The 22,434-nt window shown below is 30.0% G+C and overlaps 2 protein-coding genes across 4 annotated transcripts in view; both read right to left on the bottom strand.

Moving 5' to 3' along the window:
• Nucleotides 1-15,614, bottom strand: part of LOC130443585 (transcriptional regulator ATRX-like) — a 108,035-nt gene extending 92,421 nt beyond the window's left edge. For 2 of the 3 annotated variants that reach the window (XM_056778330.1, XM_056778332.1), the window contains exons 1-4: nt 13,439-14,214; nt 12,166-12,348; nt 1,743-2,054; nt 927-1,631 (exon numbers count right to left, since the gene is read on the bottom strand). In XM_056778330.1, coding sequence (XP_056634308.1) covers nt 927-1,631; nt 1,743-2,054; nt 12,166-12,348; nt 13,439-13,976 — 1,738 coding nt within the window. In that variant the 5' untranslated portion in view covers nt 13,977-14,214. Of the gene's footprint in view, nt 1-926; nt 1,632-1,742; nt 2,055-12,165; nt 12,349-13,438; nt 14,215-14,892 lie in introns of those variants that run through there. The other variant, XM_056778331.1, reaches the window with a different exon arrangement.
• Nucleotides 15,615-19,309: 3,695 nt separating this feature from the next.
• Nucleotides 19,310-22,306, bottom strand: LOC130443587 (serine/threonine-protein kinase 16). The gene is made up of 6 exons (XM_056778335.1): nt 22,024-22,306; nt 21,796-21,968; nt 21,482-21,748; nt 19,796-19,950; nt 19,611-19,745; nt 19,310-19,558 (listed from the first exon to the last, which is right to left on the bottom strand). Exons 1-6 carry the CDS (start codon nt 22,131-22,133, stop codon nt 19,442-19,444), a joined length of 957 nt encoding a protein of 318 aa, XP_056634313.1. The 5' UTR covers nt 22,134-22,306; the 3' UTR covers nt 19,310-19,441.
• Between the last annotated feature and the right edge of the window lie 128 nt (nt 22,307-22,434).

The raw sequence follows: 22,434 nt of genomic DNA, 5'->3' as shown, positions 1-22,434 counted from the left end.
GGTGTCTATTTAAAAAAACAAAGTTGCTACCTGCTCAGCTTTTTTGAGAACACCCTGTATATTAATTTTTTCTTCAAAAAAATCCTCGTCGAAAAATAAAATTGACGTGTCCGGGGGTTTTTGAAAATATCTCTTGGATTAGAAATTATTGAATTTATTCCATACTTTACGACCGCACTGTATGCTTTGGACAAGAAACTTGTACGAGTGAGAAGGCGAGATGTAAACTTGAGGTTACAGTGTAATGTAACCTCGGATTAGATCCATTTATTTACATAAATGATTTTTCAGTTAAACACATATCATAAAATCTAATGTCAATATTTCAAAATTGATTAGTATTAATTGTTTGAATGAAAAGTGGACAGCTAAGGTAATAAAAATTTTCTACACTTTTTCTAAACGACTGAAACATTCTTCTCTTATTAATGAGAATATGTCAAACAAAGAATTATTTGTCTTTGATTTACAACTGGAAATTCGTATATACAAGAGCTGAACATACTGCATAAGGCTAATGGAGAATAAACTTTATCACAAACGTGAATATACGTGTTACAGTGGCGGAAGTGTACTGAAAAATCGTTAAGTATGAAAACGTCAACAATGCATGCAAACAAACTGTAGTCCCCCAGTGACTATTTTGTCTTTCCGCAATTCAACTTACATTCCAAAGTACTTGATTTCAACAAATAGAATACAATGATTGAAATGTATGAAGAAACGTTTTGATGATTGAAATAGTAATTGGTATAATCATCTTATTTTGGCAGATATCTACTTTGAAGGGAAAGTTTGATGAATAATAGTAAATTTTTAATTTTTGTGTGTTTATATAAAACGGGTATGAGTAATTGAATATGAATACAAGTAAAATAAATAACAAGTCTTTAACATTTACTAAATCATAATAATGAAAAAGTTACCTAGTTTGGCATTATTGCTAATGTCGAATTCAAATGACTGGTTACTACTTGAGTTTAAGAATATGTGCTCTTTATCTTCGGATTCGGGAATTTGTAAGCTTGATTTAACTAAATTGACATTACTATCACCTTTAGCAAACTCTTTTTCAATGTCTGTTTCATCTGTATCAATATAATTTGGACTAGATGAAAAATATGTGTGGTCATTAATTATATGATGATTATTATCTTTCTCTCTTTTGCAAATAGTTTCATCACTTACGCTATCACTGTGAAAGGAAAAATTAGAATCATTTTCTAATACACACATTTTGTTAGATCCATCAATATTCAATGTATCAAAATTGTGATCTGAAGCAGTCTCAATGTTGGCAGATTCTAAACAGTGTAGGCTTGGAATTTTAGTTGAAACTTCCTTGAAATTTGGAACTGAATTATAATTATGTTCACCTAAAAGGTTTTTTTCCTGATCGGATTGATCTAGGTCTTCTTCTTCTGAAGATATTTTTTCTGTTTCAACTGAATAGGGATTCAAATATTCAAGGAATTCATCATGTTTGTTTGCTTTATTATTATTTTCTCTATCATTTGAAATATTTGAAAAAATTTCTGTCTCTTGTTTAACTGCTAATTTTTCATTATCTATAGATGAACTATTTTTTGCTTTACCTAGATTTTTTTCATCGAAAACTGATTCTTCTGTAGCTGAAAAATTAAAAAAACATTAATATTATTTTACTTTACATCCACAAATACCCTTCAGAATTTTAAGAAATAGTATTATTATATTGATTCAATTTGAATTGATTGAATTACTTTTGATGTTATCAACTGATGCACAAGCTTTTTCATCAAGTTTGATATCTTTGAAGCTGTGATTACTATCAGTAATTATTTTATTTGATATAGAATTTGGTACATCTTCTATAGCATTATAATCATGACTTTCACTTTGATCATCTGTTGTTTGCTCATTTTCAGAACTCGAGGAATCCACCATCAGTCGTTTTTTTGGCGTTAGTTGATTGGCAGCACATAATTCATCATCACTACTCAATATAACCATCTCAATTTGACTGTCTTGAAGTTTGGATTTTCCTTCCTCATTCAATTGCTCAGTTTTGATATCTGAAAATAATTTCAATGTGACACTCTGAAAAAGGCTTTGATAAATTATTTATTTAAGAAAGTTACAAGTATTCCGATTAAAAGAAAATTCTAGACTTACATTATAAAAACAAATAAAAAGGTTAAAAATACAAGATAAGTGAAAACAAGTTTTAATGGAAAATACAATGACTGGTGATTACAAAATTAAAATAATTCAGTAATTTATTTAATGTGTATGAAGAAAGTTTAAACTATGTAAAACATCCTCCATTGAATCCAGGCACCTCCTGGAAGTTGAATTTTATCATCTTGTAATTCCATTGGAGTTCCTTTAGGTTTCCAAGTTTTTCTGTATTTTCTTCCATATTAACAAAATAAAAATCAATACTGTGATAAAATATGTAAATATTGTCCAAATGCTGGGAGCATGAAAACTTCATTTTCGTCAACTATGCGATGCTTGTGAATATATTTCATTTAAATTTGCATCCAAAGGCTGGATATAAATGGTGTTTAAATGTAATTAGGAAAATGTCTTTCCGGATTTCTGTGTCTTTAGAAAATTGTATCGTCAACTTCTCTTCTTATGGAAATACTTTTAGGTATTGGTTTATTTCTGGTATGATTTTTTAATGTACGATTGTATCGTCAACTTCTCTTCTTATGGAAATACTTTTAGGTATTGGTTTATTTCTGGTATGATTTTTTAATGATTTTCTAAAATTTCATTTCAATGTATTTGCAGTTAGTGTAGTTCTTCATTAAAAGTATTTGTTGTATTTGTTCTTCTCCATGGTTATAAGTACATTGAAGTCTCACTTATAGTACAAATGTCGTTTAGAGGTTTTATCTGTGTATAAGGTTTTAGCAAATACTTTGAATTTGGCTTTATTATGAATTCTGATTCTAACTTAGTGGGTATCGGTAATAAATAAAATAATTCAAACTCGATATGGAATCCTATGGGAATTGATAACAAATATTCTATTTTCTTAATCTACATGTTATTTCTAAATTAGATTCGTTTGAAATATTATCGTATTTCATTCCAAGGGTAATTGTAATTTATAAAGATATTTTATGGAATTATGTGAATAATTTATTTGATTTCATTACAGTTGGATGAAGTGTCCTTAGTTTGCAAAGTAATCAAGACTTCTCTGCAATTTCTATAACATCCAATTTATATTATAAATAATTGTATTTCATTATTTCTTTGAGGCACTAATTATGGCACCCATTTTCAAGAACCCCATACAGAAGAAACTGATGACACAATTTCGCTTATCATAACATCCACATTATGTATAATTAAAAAGACATGTTAGTAAAAGAGTCAGTTAGTTGTCACATAATTAAACATAAATTTTCTAAGTGTAAAGTAGTAAATAAATTTTTAAAAAGTGATTTGCCACCTTCGGTGATTTCTTTCACTTGAAGATAGTTTTATTAAAATTTTTTATTATTCGATCACTAACACTGTATTGTATTTGAATTTGATTTTGAAGTGTTGATTTAAAAAATTATATTCTTCCAGTAAAGGATTTAAGTTGTGGAAATTTACAAATATTTTCGGCGGTATTGCTTGGGGAGATCTAAGCAAAATTGCTTGCGCTATTTTCAGGCAGACAGGAAAAATCCGAATATTGTAAAATAGGTTCATTCAATAATATATTTTACGAGGCTCTTACTGAAATTTTGAGATATGGCAACTCTGATTTTTTATAACTTTCGATGTGGATTGAACCACAGCAGTGTGCCGATTAACTCACTTTTACTTTTGGTGATGAAGCGTGTAAAGTGTAAATAAATTTTTAAAAAGTGATTTTCCACCTTCGGTGATTTATTTGGCGCGGTCAGTAGGATATTTCGTCTCAAACATATCGTATGTGCGATTTCGTTTTAACGATTTAACACTGAGCTACATTGTTGAATTTTTATGGAGGTTATTTGTGCAGTGAGTTACCATATCTTTGGTCTCCTCCGTCTACTGAGGACCTGTTCAAGCCGCTAGCAACTATTCAACGAGATCTGGGACCCATATTGCCCAAAATCTGCAAGAATCCAGTCGTGCGTTCTCATAGCTTAAGGCATGTTTAAAATCATTTCCTATGTTCTGTAAGTACAATTTATGAATTCTGAAGTAACTGTTAACTAACTAAATCGAGCATTTAATAATTTATTATTAGAAACCACTACTGACTCTAACCTGACAAGTTCAAGAGGTACAGTCAATATATAATCAAATAGATATGGCGGTACAATCTTCAAATATTCAAATTGTATTCCTGATTTTGACGGGAATCCAAACGACTTGAAAAGATTTATTTCTGTTAGCGAATCACTCATACATAATATCATTGATTGAGCCAATCCTAATAATTTACAAAATGTTTATAAGTTGACCTCCATCATAGCAAAAATAAAAGGTGAAGCTAAGACAGTAATTAATTTTCAAACATATGATACTTAGAACGAATTAAAAGATGTCTTGATGAGAAACTTCTCGGATCAGCGAGATGAAGTATGTCTAAACAGGGAGCTTTTAATGCTAAGACAAAGTTCTAATGAAAGCCCACAATCATTTTACGATAAATGCTTGCATATTTTTAATTTACTTTGCAGTTATGTAAATTTACACGAAACGACAGAAGAAGGTAAACATTTGAAACGACAATTATATTAAAATTTAACTTTTCTTTCTGGGTTAAAACCACCTATTCAATTTTCCATCATCGAATAATTTATTCACAAGACAGAACAATTTCCCTTCACAACCCATACCAATAAATCCAAGAACTACAAATCAAAATTTTCCTAGAACTTCACAAGTTTTAACAGGCCCAATCAAAATGTAAACGTCTTCAGGCCAAATCCGAACGCTAACTTACCTAGACCAATACTCATGATCATTAGCACACGAGCTACCGCTCCAAATATTCAAAATCGGCCAATAAAAGGCCGACGCCATCTACAAACAATTTTATACAATCTAAACGACCAAATTATACTCCCGAAGAATAATATAATGTCGATACCCAAGAAAACTATGATCCCGAAAGTTGGGAATATTTGAATAATAATTACGATGATTGTCATCATACTACTGATTAAGTGCCTCGAAAAATTCACCTTTAAATAACAGTCTTAAAATAATACCTTTTAATAACGTCAAAACAAGTAAATTACCTTATATTATTTTACACGATTATAATTTAAAATTTTTCTTAGATCCGGATCAAGACGATCATTTATAAATCCCGACTTGGCTTTTAAATACTATTCTAGTGAAATTAAAAATGACTCATTCGTAGTAATAACAGTATCCAAAAGTCTGCCCATAAATATCGAGCCTCAAACATATTTAACCACCTGAGTCCAATAAAATTAAAATTTTATCTTTTCAAATTTCATTATATTTTCAATAGACTTACATAGATATTACAAGCAAAACTAAATTTCCAAGAAGGATTTCTTATCACTCCTAGTAAAATTAAATTACATTATCACGAAGTTAACGTTGACCTTAATCTTGTAACTGTATCTCTTAGATCGCAACCAGTTGTTAAAATAAAAACAAGTGTCACTCATGGTGATATTATTATACCTTATCAAAAATTTTATAACTGCGAAATTCCACAATATCTTTTCTTTCTTTTCTCTAGATTTTTCAGAACCATTTCAAGCAGAAAGCTTTAACGAAAACGAAATACAAAACATTGATTTATATAATATTGACTCAGACAATATACCATTAGACCTTAAAATTAGAACGGATCACATACCACTATAATTTACAAATAAAATTAAACATAACATATGTACAACAGACGAAATACACCTATATTCAAAAATTTATATTAGATGCCAATAATCAAAAAAATGGACAGTAGTCATCGACTATAGGAAATTAAACGGGAAGGCTATAGACGATCGATACCCCCTACCAAATATTACAGAACGACTTAATAAGCTGGGCAATTGTCAATACTTCTCTACCATTGACCTAGCTAGGGCTTCTATCAAATCAATATGGAAGGAAAGGACTTCGAAAAACGGCATTTAACACCGAAAATGCCCATTGGGAGTACCTGCGCATGCCTTTTGGATTGAAAAATACGCCAGCACTTTCTAACGTGTTGCCGATAATATACTAAGAGGTGTACAAAATGAGATGTGTCTTGTATATCTAGACGACATTAATGTGCATTCAACCTCCTTACTAGAACGCTTATAGACGGTTTGCCAGAGACTCAGTGAAACAAACTTTAAAGTTCAGCTGGAAAAATCGGATTCCTAAATTCCTAAAACACCCAAGCAATTCAAAGGATTCTTAGGATTGCTTGGATACTACAGACGTTTTATAAAAGACTTTGCACCAAACCTTTCACGAAATGTTTTAAAAAAAAGGTGCAAAAATTGAACTTAACAACAAATACTTGATGTGTTTTGAGACTTGTAAAACTCTATTGACTAACGAACTAATATTACAATATCCAGGCTTCAATAAAACATTTAATCTTACAACCGACGCTTCTAATGTAGCACCAGGTGCTATCTTATCACAAGGTACCATCGGACAAGATATCCCTAGAGCATATGCTTCAAGAACACTCAACGACTCGGAGCAAAATTACTCTACAATTGAGAAGGAGCTACTTGCTATTGTTTGGGCAACAAAATACTTTCGTCCATATTTATATGGCCGTCAGTTCAATATAATAACAGATCATAAACCTTTCGTGTGGTTCGACTCTTGAAAAGAACCAAATTCTAAATTACTTCGTTGGCGCATTAAATTAGAACAATTTGATTATAAAATTTTCTGTATCAAAATCAAATAATGTAGATTGTTTATCGCGAATAGAACTCCATACTAAAGATACCAATTCATTTTGGAACGATAAGTCATTTTGGACAGATGTCGATGAAATTTTAGGCGAAACATCAAATTATTACAATATCCCTAATATCAAACCTTACAATACCCCTTCACTAACTACCAATAAAATAATAAACGACACCACAATCGACAATACACTACAAGACCAAGACGATTTTTCAATGATAGACAACATTGAAGAAACAATTGCAGAAGACGACATTCAAAAAAACTCTAGCTACCAACAAAATAAAGATATCACTTATAACAGACATACAATACATTCGAATGATGATGAAAATCAAATTATAGACATACCGTCGATTGAATGTGCTGTTAATTATGGTAAAAATCAAATATTCCTTAAATCAGTTTTACATTCACCCGCAAAATTAAAAAAAAATCGTTTTATTTGGCAATAAACAACGGTTCTTACTTCAGCTTTCTAAAAATAATTTTAAAAACGATGTAATCAATCTTGTTAAAGAATATAAAGTTCCAGATATTCAATATTATCTACACTTCGAAGATCCTAACCTGTACAAACCATTTCAGCTTGCTTGCAAAAGTATTTTAAGTCATCATCCATAAAACTATGGAACTAAATGTTCTATAAAATTACTAGATGTCACAAACAAGGACGATATCAAAGAGATAATAAAAAATTATGACGAAAATAAATTAAACCACCGTGAAATTAATGAAACCCTTCAAAGAATTGAAGAAAAGTATTATTGGCCGGAAATGAAAAAATCTATTCAAACATTTATTAACGAGTTATTAACGAGTGTGAAAAATGCCAACAGTGCAAATATGATATGCATCCCGTAAATTTGAAAATGAATTTGACACCGACTGCAAATAAACCATTAGAAATCATTCACATAGATTCCTTCTCTTTTGAAAATTCAAAATTTTTAACGATAATCGATAGTTTCTCTAAATATGCCCAAGCATACCATTAAAATGCACTTACGATACCCTCATTAAACAACTTCAACAAAACCAAAATCAATTAAGTAATAAAATAAAAACTCAAAATTTCGTAGCAATATCACTAATAATAAGAGTGTACAACAAATAAACCAGAATCAATTTATATTACAACGCAAATTGGAAACAATCGATTCATACATAGTAAATCAATCTAATTTTGAGACCAATACCTTCATAGAAGACGTAATTCTCTAAATCTTGAATTTGTACGAATTATTAAATTCAATATTACAAAATATAGAAAATTCAGTATCATTTGAAAAAGCTGGGATCATGCACCCAAGTATAATAAAACCTAGTGAATTGTTCAAACTTTTAGAAAAACTATACAGTAATGTCAATAAAGATCGAGTGCCTATAAAACTAAAAATAAACAATATCCCAATTTTTTAAAATTTAATAAAAGTCTCTTATTACATAAAAAACAACAAAATTACGTATATTTTACATGTACCTGTAACCTACGCTTTGGATTTCAATCATTTGTATCCCATACCAATTCAGAGTGAGAGTCAGTTGAAGGTTATCATTCCTCAAAATAAATTTCTATTAAAAAATGAATTGTACTACAAACCTTTGGATGACCATACGTAAAATTAGCAAGACAAGAATATATGTGTCAAGAGGTGAATCTACAACAAGTTAACCCCAACAGTCCATTAGAAGTTCAACTTCTAAATCTCAAGACCTCTTCCGCCTGCCGTCAGATACTCCTAAGTAACTCTCAAATACTTGAAGAATCGAATCAGTGGATCGTCATCCTTCCCAAGAAAACAAACATCAGATTAAGCTGTCATCAACAAGAAGAAATCCTCAGCTACATTGGCACCTACCTACCCACTATCCCAGCATCCTGCAGACTCCGAAGCTATAATAAATAATGGCCCCATAGAAGATGAAAGCTAATCCATTTTCATCCCAAGATTGTACATACCCAATCATGAATGTGTCATTAACAAAATTCCCAATTTTAGCCTTTCAAAAATAGACCAAGATGACCTCAATAGCCTCCGAGGAAGAATTGTCAGAAATACTCCAATTTTTAAGACTTATACACCTCCCTATATTCCAAGCACTTGGACGATAATAATTTACTATCTCCTAATCCTTCTATGTTTATACTAGTCCCTTAAAATAATCTAATGCAAGAAAATCAGTCCGAAGATGTTCACCTTCCTTAGCTGCACCCCGCAGACGCTGAAACTTCAGGAGGGATGAATTATGTTTTAAGCATCGTGTATTGTTTGTTATCTTAAGTATGATGTGAAGTGTTAATTTAAAAAATTATATTCTTCCAGTAATGGATTTAAGTTGTGGAAATTTACAAATATATGACTTCATTTTTGTAGTTTCCGGACCAAGATTTATTGATAAAATCCCTAGGTTATTAATTATGTCTTTTATTCCCGTTTTTGCTTTTCCTTATAAGACGAATCGCTAGTAAGCTTATAAGGTTTCGTTATAGAACATTTTATATTTGAAATATAAATATTTTCGGCGGTATTATCTGGAGAGATCTCCTATGCAAAATTGCTTTCTTATAATTTAGTAAATAAATATTTCAGTCTATTTTCAGGAGATAACATTTTAGGTTACAGCACATTCTTTTCACAATATCTTGTCCTGTTATTGTCTGCGGTATTCTGTTGTAGATTTCAATACTTCTGTATAAAAGCGAGTCTTGGGCTTTTTTTTGTTCTTACAAATTTGTTCACTAGCTCTTCCTTCTTTCTTGTATTGTGAGAGTGGCAGTTTTTTAATTGCACTAGAGTTGTTTGTGTTTTTAGGTGACGATTTTTTAGTTGATATATTAGCTTTACTTGTTCAAACTGTTTTAGTTTCTCAAAATTTAAAATATTCGAGTTTCTATACAAATTTATAGTGGGGGTGCTATATGGTAGTGAGTAGATCATTTTTATACACTTATTTTGTAGTCTCTGTAATTTTTTTAATAATTTCTTAGGCAGATTTCCCCAACATGATAGTAAGTATGTAAGATGTGGCACTACAAAACTGTTATACAGATAACTTCTAGCAATATTATTTAATGAGTAGGCACATCTTATGGCTCCCAGCATTGGTACTATTTTATTTATGACTTTATCCACATGGGCACGCCATGACAAATTGTCAGTAAATAATAATCCTAAATATTTATATACATTTTTCTTCTTAAGCTGAAAATCTTCTAATTTTAAATGACAGTCTTTCTTCTGGTTGTGTTTTATTAACATGTACTCAGTTTTATTTATATTTACATTTAGTCTATTAGGACACAGCCACTTATAGTATAATTTTAGATCTTTGTTTACAGATGTTTCCAGTTCTTCTTTTGTGTATCCAGATGTAACAATTACAGTGTCATCTGCAAACATTGCATCTGCATACTTTGATTTGAGATTTACTAACTGTAGACTGTGAACATAGAGTAGGTCCAAGTAGTGACCCTTGTGCCACACTAAATTTTTTCTTTTCACTTTCAGTTTAACCTATTACGGTACAATACTGTCTGTATGTAGAGTAAGTCCTCATTAACCCAAGACAAGTTCCCTGGAGTCCCATTTTGTTTAGCTTTTCCAACATTAGCTCTATGTCCACTGTATCAAAAGCTTTCTGCATAGAGAATATGTTTAAAAATAATGAAGTCCTATCCAATTATAAATATTTGGTTTTATTTGTCTATCTCAAACCTTGAATAGGAATCCTCATACACGTATCAAAACAATCAATTTATAGCATTTTTTAAGGTGCTTGGTTAAATATTTAGTTAGTTTTGAGAAACTTTCATGAATTTCCTATATATCCAAGAAAAGCTTTGATAGTCTTTGATAAATTTTTGGATGGCACTTATTTTATAGAGAATCAGTTTGAAACCTTCTGTATTAACGATTGTCCCAAATAAGCTACTTATTTCATAAAAAATTTATGGATCTGTACTTTAAAATGGTACTCTCGTAATCTTTTAATATTAAATTATAAATTATTAAAGCACTCTTGTAAAGACATTCTAAATACAATTATATCGTCAAGATACACTAAGCATTTTAATTTTGGATACCTTTTAAAATGTAATCCAGTCCTTAAAACCAAATCGCATTCTTAAAAGCACCCAGTAGCGATTTTCAATAGTGTAGGCGGTTTTTTGTATATCCTTTTCTGTCATCACAATTTGGTGGTATCTGGATACAAGATCTAAGGTAGGTATTGGTAACGCCCTAGTTTATTAAACAGATCAGTTATATTTGGTAATGGATATTTATCTCCAATGGTTACTTCGTTAGGCTTGCAATAATCTATAAAGAATTTTGGTTTACCCATAGAATCTATTTTCTTGGAAAAGTTAATTTATTATCATCAACATGGAAAATATCTAAGTATCAGAATTTTTCTGCATAAATAGCACTAAAATTTGTGTTGGTTGTATTTATTGTATTTATCGAACTCTTCAACCTCTAATGAAGTACTTTAAAATATTATGGATTTGCTTGACTATTTTCACTTTTTTTGAGACACTCGCATTCAGTTCTTTCTTATTTTCCTCTCTTTGTATACTGTATAATTGAACATTTCCTCCAAATCAATAAAATGTTCAGTATCGTCCATAATATGCAATTCTCCTGAGATTATTTTTTCCTCTTGAATATGAGATGTAATTGGTTCTGTCCATTCCTTTTATTCTGAATCTTTGGTTGATTAATATACTCATTGGTGTAGGGTTTTGAAATTGATGATTTATATTTAGTTTTAACATTATTGCTTCTATTCCATAAATTTAAATGGTTTATCATTATGAGTTTTGTCTAATAACAGAGTATTGCAATTATTTTGCAAAAATTCTGACAGCATTATTTAGTTGCAACAGTTGACAATATAATTTGGAAATAAACCTCAAAAAACAAAGTTTATGATAATAAATAAAAACAAAGTATTTTATTGGTAGACATAGCTCTGTTAAAAAGAGTCAACAACTATACGTACTTGGTCACAAATATAAATAATGATTGGGATCATTCTTTTGAAATAGGAACACAAATTGAAAACATCAGAAATTTATAAATCTCAAGCAAACATATATCAACTACAAGCATTACAAGTGCATAACAAACATCAGATGAAATGCAACAAAAGTATTGTCAATAAAAATATGCTAAAATCAATTCACATAACAAGTATAACTATTAGATAGATATTGATAAAATTTATGATTCAAGTTTTTATATCTACTATATAATAAGAAAATATAATACCAACCATAAAAACTGTTTTCTTTTGCACCATTCTTTAAAATGCTACTTCCAGATTCATGAATCATAGCTTCATCTTGATTTTCATGCTTTTGTTTAGTAAATGTAGCAGTGTCATCTTTATAATTGTGTTCTTTTTTCTTAATATCTTCGATTTCAAAGGAGTTTTCTATTTTCAAATTTGTGTTACCTGAAATTTTTTTAGATTGATTTTTAATTATAAATTGATCACAAAAATTGCTAAACTAACATCCATGATTATATACTTGAAGGAAATTAGAAATTCTGTCTAAATGTAATATTTTAATAAATTAACCCCAATAAATTAAGGTGTATTAAATTGAGTGAGAATGTACCAAAATTCTACGCAGTTTAATACTAAATAAATAGGCAACATTTCAATCTAAAAACAGAAAAAGACCTTTTGTTCATTCTTCAATAACAAACATTGTTTGAAAGTTGTGGATATTTTATATATACTTCTATATTAGAATAGTAATCATCAATAACAGATAGCTGAATAATGATTAAACATTTTCAAAGAAAATGCTCAAGATTACTGAGAGAATTTGAGATATCTCCTGTGGTATTTGTATCCAGACTTTATACAAAAACTAAAATTTAATTAAACAGAAAAAAATGTCAACAAAACAAACTAAGATTATCATTTCAAGAAGAATCTAGAAGTTGGAAGTTATCTCAACAGAATCACTTTCCCGAGTTTTCTCAGCTCAACACTATCATTCGCGAGGAACTATATATTCATTTATAACTATGTGCTACACTAATGTTAATTAAATGCTGCGGAAAAATTAATTTGTTACAGATGTATGGAAAAAATGAGTTTTTCCGAGTTTTCTCAGTAGAGCTATCAGTATTGAAAAATTATAGGCAACTGTGGTCTTGCTCTTCATTTTTTTTCGTGATGACTTTTTTTGAAGTGCTTTTTCTTTTAAACAAAAGTCCATAGAAGAATAGAAATAAATTTTCTATAATTGAACAATTATCATTAATGATTTTGCACATTTAACTTGCATTGCTCTGCTAATTTTAGAATAAATTAGGAGGAAAATTTCATAATATGGCACTTAATTTTCAGCTTGTTTTTCTGTCTGTTAATATTGTTATGCTAATGTAACAATTATATCGAAGCTGTATAAAATGTATCCCTGAATGTGGTTTTGTTTTATATGCAGCTAAGTTTCATTTTATAAAAAACAATAAGTAGTAAATGTAGGTTCCAATAATTTCACAATAAAAAAATAATTAGATTAACATACCTTTTGTTCTCTGTAGAGTATCCTCCCAAGAATCTTCAGTTTTTATGGTATCATTAGTTGCTTCCCTCCGTAAACTGAATAAACTATTTGTAGAACTAATATTAGCATTTAAAGTCAAATTACTATTATAACAATCAGCCTCGTGTATAGAACAGTCAATGGATGTTTCTTTGTCAACCAATTGTGCAAAAAAATACTTATTACTATCTTTAATAACTGTATTAGACTTGCACTCTAATAACTTTGAATTCATGTCACAAAATAATTTTTCAATTCTATCATTATTGAGTAAATTTATTTCTTTTAATAAGTTATCTATAAAAACTGTAGAATTTCCTTTCAGTACCTCCAGAATTAACGCAATTTTTAATCCTATGTTTTCAAGTGAAGAATTATCCTTATCATCTTTGGAATCTTCCAGTTGAGATAAAACTTTTTGAGATTTAAGCGTTAAAGAACTACATAAGTATAAAATATCTGTCACTATTTTTGAAAATTTTGTTCGCATTTCAGCGATTTCTACACTGTTTTTTTCCATTTCTTGGTATATCAATTGGAAAATGATGTATATATGCTATGGACCACTATCCTCTAAAAATAGTTTATTGGAATTAATTGAATACAATTTGGTATCGTATTGATGTAGTATATTAGGTAGATTATTTTAAAAATATCTAAAATTTCCATATACATATTAGAACCAACTATCTTTAAGTTGAAGTATAAATATATAGTTTACAGTTTCACCCACTTGTCATTCTTGTCAATTCTGTCATATTTGCTTGTGATCCCGCATAGAAATAATGTAAGGAAAGTTTAAATTTTTTATCAATGGTCGTATTTAGCAAACGTAATGCATAGCGCTATTCCTATTGTGGAGAGTACAAAAAAAGGAAGATTATCTGATATAAGAGGAAAGTTGAAAAATTGTCCAGCTGTATACGATTAATATCAGTTCAAAAACCTTCCAAAATGGCGTTGGTGTAGACAAATGTTATGATATGAATTAGCAATAATTGTAGATCAATTGAAGTATACCGAGTGAAAATTACTTTATTATAAATTTCAACTTGCGTTGTATGAAAGTAGAAGTTTTCCTGGGCAGAAATAATATTTGGCGCTTCTTTAAAAATTTACTCATATGTTGATGTGATGCCACCTTTATTTATTGCATTTCGAAAGAGACTTTTTCATTTACACGGATTGTTCTCGTTCTGTCTGCTTCCATAATTATTCGGTAACGATTAGGAATGGTCGTATTCGGATGATATAGCCCTATTGGTAACCTTTTTTGTCTATTTGTATTCTGTCAGTGTTAGTTTATTACAGACTTATTTTCAAAATAGTCTTTGGTTACTTTTTATTAAGCTTAATAAGTGTTACATTATAAAGTGATAATTTTAGTGCTAATTTGTCCAGTTTCTTTTTAAAAAATTACGAGATTTATCACTCACCCATTTTTAGCTTGGTTTATGCAACCAACATTAAAAATTACCATTAAACTAACAAATTACTTTAAAAGACATTGAAGTGGTACTTATAGTTCGTGTAGAAAATAGTAAATTAAAATTTAACTAAGAGTTCGCCAACCTTTAAGTTTAATTCCTTAATTTTGTGAGGTTATGAGCACATAATACGTGGCTCAGTCTGTATTGGTGGTATTGTTTTATTTACAATATCCTTGTTCATTGATTATGGAAATTATTCGAGTTATTGGGCAGATTTCTGCCGTGGTGTTTTATTTTTAGAACTGATATCAAAAAATTGGAAAAAGCAATGTCTGAAATACTAAAAGTCAACAAGGTCCTTTAGACAATGGAACACTGATAGACAGTGTCAGGAGCTTTCCACATATGTATGACAAAAAGGAAGCATACTGGGAATTTCTAACGGTTTACCAATATTTATAATTATTCTTAATTTACTGCATAAATCAAAAAATTACCACCAAGAAAGTTTAATGTTAATGTTAATTTTGGCTGCATAAACCAAGGTTTATATGTATATAAAAATAGACATTATAATTCAAAATGAAATTTTGGAAAATAATTTGTGCAGCTCCAATACTTTTTCCTGATCTTCCTAAACGAATTCAATAATATTTCTTCTAAAAAACTGTACAAACTAACGTTTGATTACAGATTTTTATTCACTTTTCTCGCGTTTCACTTCCTCTACCTAGCATAAATTAGAAGCGTCAGGAAACACTGTCCGTTCCAGAACGTATTAAGTTTGTATTGTATACGTCACGTCACCGAACGATTCCGCTAGGGATTTTGTACAGCTGCACAACGGTTTCGTCCGCTGAATGCGAATTAGTTGAATTACGAAGACTATTGAACGAAAACGAGAAGTCTAATTAAATTGGAAAATAAATCATTTAAATGTTAAAATCCACTGAAGTACTTGGATCGGCTTGGCTTTTTATTCAAAATTGTGAATATTTCGTTCAGAATTATCACCAATAATGTTACTTAACTGAATTAAAGTAAAAAATATTTACATCCTGCGTTATTCAAATTAAATGATCAGACCAATTTATACTTACCACAATTCAATTCTTTATTCATAAAATAATTCGTGTTTCTACTTGTGTTAAACTTCAACAAGAATCGGTTTAGGAAATAAAAGTTTTCAATGATAGGTATGTCAACACTTTTCCTACAAAAAAATCCTATCTGTCAACATTCCATGGCCAACATTTCTTATATTTTAAAAAAATAAATATATGTATTAAATGTCAGAAATCTAAGTTTAAAAAATGAAACTTGATATTCAGAAAACCCCTACTGTAGGTCGCAGTCCTAAATGGATCTGCTAGCATAAGTAGATATCAAGTGGTCAAATGTAACATAAAACTGGATAATATGGAGTGTAGAGAAGGAGGAACGTCTCTTATGGACGGTACGTTTAAAATATGGTCTGAATTCTGTAGGGATAATACGTGGCGCTGATTGTACTATGGGATTGAGATCTGAAGTTAAACACTTACTGTATAAGAAATTATCAAAGTTGTAACTGACGTTTGATTATATTCATGTGAAAAGCTGTGCAATCCTTAATATCTTATTAGATTTTTATTTTTTATTAAGAACTTGATATATTTCTGTACCTGCTTGCATAAGCTAATTACCAATGATATTTTAACAAAACTATAATTATTATATTTGTTGCGGATAGAGTTCAATATTTTACTTCTATGAACCAAAATGTTTTATTTTCAATTATTTTCTTATTCTTATTGATATTTTTATATGACTATAACTATTATATTAGTTGCTAATGAAGTTCAATATTTTATTTTTATGAACCGAAATATTTTTTTATTATTCTATTATTTTTATTGATCTAATTATATCGCTATAATTATTATATTAGTTACGGATAAAAAATTGGAGAGTATTATTGATGAAATGATTTAGTCAATTATTGTAAATATTGGTTGCGACAGTTAATTTTCTAATTCCGATTTGTAAGAGCTACTTCTTACAAATCAACAATATTTTTTCATTAACTATCAAAGGACACAATACACTGCACACTGCCAATGAATACACAAATTGAACCTCCTTACTAAATGAACAAATCTATAATCGTATGAAATTTGTTTGGAAGAGATGCTTGGAATTAAAATAAATCAAAATGACCAACTTTTATTGAGATAATTACTTACTTATTGAAGAAAAGTCCTATAGACAGCTAAGTAGTATTTAATTCATACGCTTTTTGACCCGTCCAAACCTTTTTCTATTGTTCTGTAAAGCTTATAGTTCGTATAGATCTGATCGTATTAGTTCAGGTACATTTATGAGAATTTTGGATTTGAAATTAGGTTTTTTTCACTATCTCATACATAAAAATAGACATTTTTTTATCATTAATGTATTTGTTCTGTTGTTATTCTAAAGGTTTATATTTTTATTATTGAAACCACGTATATTTTTTTTAACTAGAATTCAATTATTTTATTTATCAAGCTGTCATATTTATATTCTTGCTTACTTTTGATATTAGGCAATCTACAAAAACAATACGTTTTAAAGTTACAGGTGTTTTATACTACAAGTACCTGCATTCAAACAACATATACTTATGCTGGACATTAATTTCAATGGGTACTGGAAGAAGCTGTGACCACTTTGCGCCTGATCATCCAAAAAAATTAAATTGACTGTTAAAACTTGCTTTTTAGACTATTCACCAACAAAACTACGTTTCCAGACGGAAATTACGCATTTTTCAAAGTAGCAACCTTTTTATGCCTTTCAAGTAAAACTGAAAATAATGAGATCTAAGAACAAATAACTGTAGAAAACGAATATGAGCCTAGAAGCTTACGGCAAAAGCTTTTGCTTACCCTTCGGCAGCTATTTCAAATGGGCATCAGTTCATTTTAATAATTCATTAGATTCCCCAAGAACTAAGCAACATCAACTTAAAATAAGTAGGAACTACAGTAGGCTACATAAAGAATATACAAAATAAATATCAACCATAGAACAATAACATTTAAAACTGTTTTTTTGCACACATGGTATATTAATAAAACACTTTATTTGAGCTAATCTAATTAACTTCATACTAAATATTTTTACAGGGTTGTTTCCAAAGTTTCCGACCTTGATATAAGATGCCAGCACTTATCAAGATAAGTTGGGAAATAAACAGAGGTGGGCGTAAGTCTGGCAACGCTGTCGAAAAAGATAAAAATGAAGCATGTTCGTGCTTCAAACAGTTGTGCCTGTGTTATGATCACACGAACTCGTCGAATATATGCGTTTTCAGATTAAATAACCGATACAAGTTCACACTTCAAGAAAGAGTTTTATTGTTTCGAAAGAAGAATTTGAAACGCTTTGCGGGCAGCGTGACATGCTTCGACGGACCTACCTCTCCGTTGAGAAACGTTGTCGTAAATGCATTAAGATGTGCATCAATTTGAACACTTACACTAACCCTTTTTCGATTCTCTTTTGAAATTTCTTTAAATAAATTAATTCTGATGTTGCATTGTTTTCTCTTAATGCAAATTTGTTGCCCGACTTATGCAGACCTATATATTTGCGTATGGATTGGGAGATTTTCACTAAAATTTCAATAATTTGGACGCTTAAACGTTTGACAATCGTATAAATGAGTCGAGGGGAATATTTTTTCTGGTAAAAATTAGTTATTGTGCCATTAAATAATTTTTTAAAAGCTAAATTCAAACGTAGCCATACATCAGATTGATGATGAGAATTCTGTTCGGCCAGAAACCAGAAATATCACCGAAAAAGTTAGTCAAATAGTACTAGTTATAGAGATGGAAGAGGCTATAGGCACATCAAAACACCGCATTCACCTTATACCATTCCTGAAAAAAAAAACAGCTAAGATAGTGGTTTGCAAAAAGCAAACCTGCTCCGAAAAATGCAAAGATAGTTTTATCGGTCAGAAAAGTGATGGCGACCCTTTTTAGAGGTAATCATGGAATTTTGTCAAGGTAAAAGCGTTCGCATATGAAGAAAAAAGGGAAACTTGTCTGACAGCCCTCGTCCATCTTTTCCATCCTTTAATTGCAACCATCATATTCAGAACAAACAAAATACTCCAAATCTATCAATAGTTAAATGGTTAAGAGTAAAAATGGGATTTGAATAGAATAATTGTTTTAGAAAATTTCAGCTTTCCAAAATTTTACTAACATTGGAATTTTGGAAGCCTACTTGACTTAGATGAGGTTTGGTGTTTTGAATTAAATCTTCACAATAAAGGCCAAAATTAAATTAAAATCCAAATATTGAAATCTTATGGACTTGGCGCATTACATTACATAAACATTTTTATTTGAGATGAGAAGGAAAGGAGAGGTATATTTAATATAGCAAATTTTGAGTATAATTCTTGTCTTTTTTCGCAGTAAAAGGGGAAAAATATAAAAATAAATAAAGTAGAATTAGAAACTTAATATTAATTGAGTTAAAATATTAATAAAGAAAACAGTACAACAAGAAATAAAGCTCAAACCATTGTTTCAATTTTCTTTTTAAATCCTTGTGCTTTTTGGATAACAGCATCTATAAAAGGCCGTTCAGATGGATTTACTTTTAACATAAAACGGACTAGATCATGAAGATCCTAGAAAATGGATAAAATTAATTAAAAATGATAAATATAGTTTTATACATACATCACTAAAGTGTTCACCTTGTGGGAAGCAAATAGTTCCCGAGATTACAGCCAAATTGACTGAATCTCCTTTTTCATACACAATATCATAAGGAGATTTAAAATACATCATTGCAAACAATACACAACCCAAACTCTGGAAAAATATTACAATAAATTTTTTATTATTTAGAATTATTCACATACCCAAATGTCAACTCTCTGATCTATTACACAATAACTTTCAACATGAAATAATTCAGGAGCTCTATATGTCATAGAACATCTTTCTGCAGCGAGATCTTGTAACTTTTGTGCATCCTGTGCACCACAAACCTGAACTTTAGCAGGGCCGCAAGATCCTAAAAGATTTTATCAATTGAATTGCAAATTTAATCAATAAATCTTAGCAAATAATTGTTGTAGCATTGTATCCTTTGCTTTAGACTATGCTGTAGATTTTTTATGTTTATAAGAGAACTTGAGTAAAAAAATAGATAAATTGAATACATTTAATATTACAAAATGAGACATTATAAAATATAAAAATGAGAAAAAACTATAAAATCGAATTTGTTGCCAAAGAATTAATTGTGTTGCTTTTGTAAAAAAGTTTAAATTAGTTGCAAAAAATATAGTTATGGCAACCGATCAGCAACAAATTTTTCTATATAGTTTAATTTGATATTATTACATTAGCCTTTTTTGCTATGTAAAGTTATAATCAGCTGAATCAAAAACCTAATTTTTCTCAACTACTTAGCTACAAATTCTTGAATAAAATTTACCAACTTCATTTCTAGTTTCTCAGAATACCTTAAAAGGCGAAGAAAGTTCACATAACCATCTTTGGGGTTGAATTGATTGACAAAATTTCCAGAAGATGGGATTTTTACAACTGGAGAGTACAATAACAAAATGTTCATGAACAACCCCATACTCTAATTGGAGTGAGATTGTTAGCTTTGTATTTTAGACTATATTCAGGATTTGGTCCTGACTGGACATACAATACCACCATCACCGCATATTCATTTGTTGGGTGTTGAGGTTGGAAGCAATATGTTCTGGCTTAGTCACGTAGCAGATTTAGACAAGCATACCCTGAAAATGCTCGACTCAATACAGAAAAGAGCAGTTCGACTTATAGGCGATTCAGATTTGATCAGAAACTAGAACAACTTAGAGCATAGAAGAAAGGTCGCCGACCTGACTCTGTTTTACCAATGCTATCACAGCAAATGCTCTTCCGAGTCATCCAACATAATCCTGACTAGAGCGTTTTGGCAAGACCTACTCGACAGACGTGGCTCATGAACGCTGAGTTCGCCTGCAGGGGCTTAGAATTTCAATTAATTGGAACTTATTTCTTTAGAAAAGTATGTTTTGTTTGCCAAGTTTGTCTCATTGCAATTATTTATATGGGTGGCAGTAGCTATGGTTTTTCTCCTAAGACATAAAAGTTTAGAATGTTTTAAAATATATATCAACATTTTCATATATTTTTGACTTACCAGACAAAGTTCTACATGTTCACTTTTAGATACAAGCACAAGATGATAAAAAACCATCAATAACTTATCATACAAGTTGAGATACTGTTTGCTTTTATTCAAGGTTAGAAGCAATACATTAACATGCTTACTTATGGGGCTAAATTTAAATTTAGTAACGATGTCTACATATTTCTGATGGAAGAGGTTTATAATAAATTAAAATTTAGAAGACAATATACCTATAAAACATATTTTACAATACAGCTTTAAAGTGAAGTTAATGTTTCTTGAAGAAACCAGAAATCAGTGGAGAATAATATCAAATCGTGACCATTTCAGTGATTAAAAATCATTTCTCTAAGTGAGGAAAAAATATAAAGAGATAAATTGTTTTTACCCAAATCCATTAAAATGGGATCTGTTTGTTCTGTCAAACATATATTCGCAGTTTTCAAATCCCGGTGAGCTATAGGGTCCGGAGTAAAGTCATGCAGGAATTTAATAGCTTCACATACTTCCAAAAATATCCTTAAAATATCTATTATATCTAAGTAACTTTTATTAAAGGATCTTAATGTAAGGTAGTCATGTAAAGTCCCTCTTTTGTAGTAGGGTAAAATTAAAAATGCTTCAGAAGTTGCATGTATAATTATATCGGCTGAACCTGGAAGGAATATTATTAGATCTTCCAATTGTAGCCTGATCACATACCTTTGAAAGTAGAATCCACAAGTTCTATAATATTGGGATGCCGAAGTTTTTTGTAATAATTTATCTCCTGCATTGCAATTTTTTGATCTTCTATACTATGACAGGTTATTCTTTTTAAAGCATATTTTTTCTTCGTCGTTGTGTTTTGAACTAGATCTACACACGAAAATCCTCTAGAATGAACATTACTATAAAATATAGTCACACAGCTGTTGAATATGTTAATACCCTTCGCCAAGTCTTTCTATAACTACATATCTTATTCCATTTATGTTTATGTGTTCTTTTACACATATGCACCCCATTTTCATTATTATACTTAGACCTAGTGTGTTCATTATACCTTTTGAAAATAAACTAGCTTAAGATAACCAAATATTATCGCTACATTAGCTGATTAAAGAATCAACACTAAATGTAAACACGTTTTTATGTTTTCTTCTTTTTTTATAAGAAGTTTCATCATATGGAATTTTTTTGGTTACACTTTTCATTCCTTGGTTGGTCTTGTGGGTTCGTCCGGTGATCGAAGTGCTAAACCATAGATAACCTTATGGATTGGACAATGTTCCACGACGAATCCAGTGAACATATCATGATATCAGCACTTAATTATTCTATTTCTTCAAAAATAACAAG

This window comes from Diorhabda sublineata, chromosome 4 (genome assembly GCF_026230105.1).
Source record: "Diorhabda sublineata isolate icDioSubl1.1 chromosome 4, icDioSubl1.1, whole genome shotgun sequence".
In the NCBI taxonomy this organism is placed as follows: Eukaryota; Metazoa; Arthropoda; class Insecta; order Coleoptera; family Chrysomelidae; genus Diorhabda; species Diorhabda sublineata.
The sequence above is the reverse complement of the archived record's forward strand: the minus strand, read 5'-3'. Positions and strand labels throughout refer to the sequence as shown.

Bases quoted from the DNA above. Each gene is read 5' to 3' on its own strand.
- LOC130443587 (XM_056778335.1), bottom strand. From the start codon at position 22,133: ATGAACACACTAGGTCTAAGTATAATAATGAAAATGGGGTGCATATGT. The intron at 21,749-21,795 runs GTATGTGATCAG...TATTCCTTCCAG, and splicing joins TGTGGATTCTACTTTCAAAG to GTTCAGCCGATATAATTATA. The intron at 19,746-19,795 runs GTATGTGAATAA...ATATTTTTCCAG, and splicing joins ATCAGAGAGTTGACATTTGG to AGTTTGGGTTGTGTATTGTT.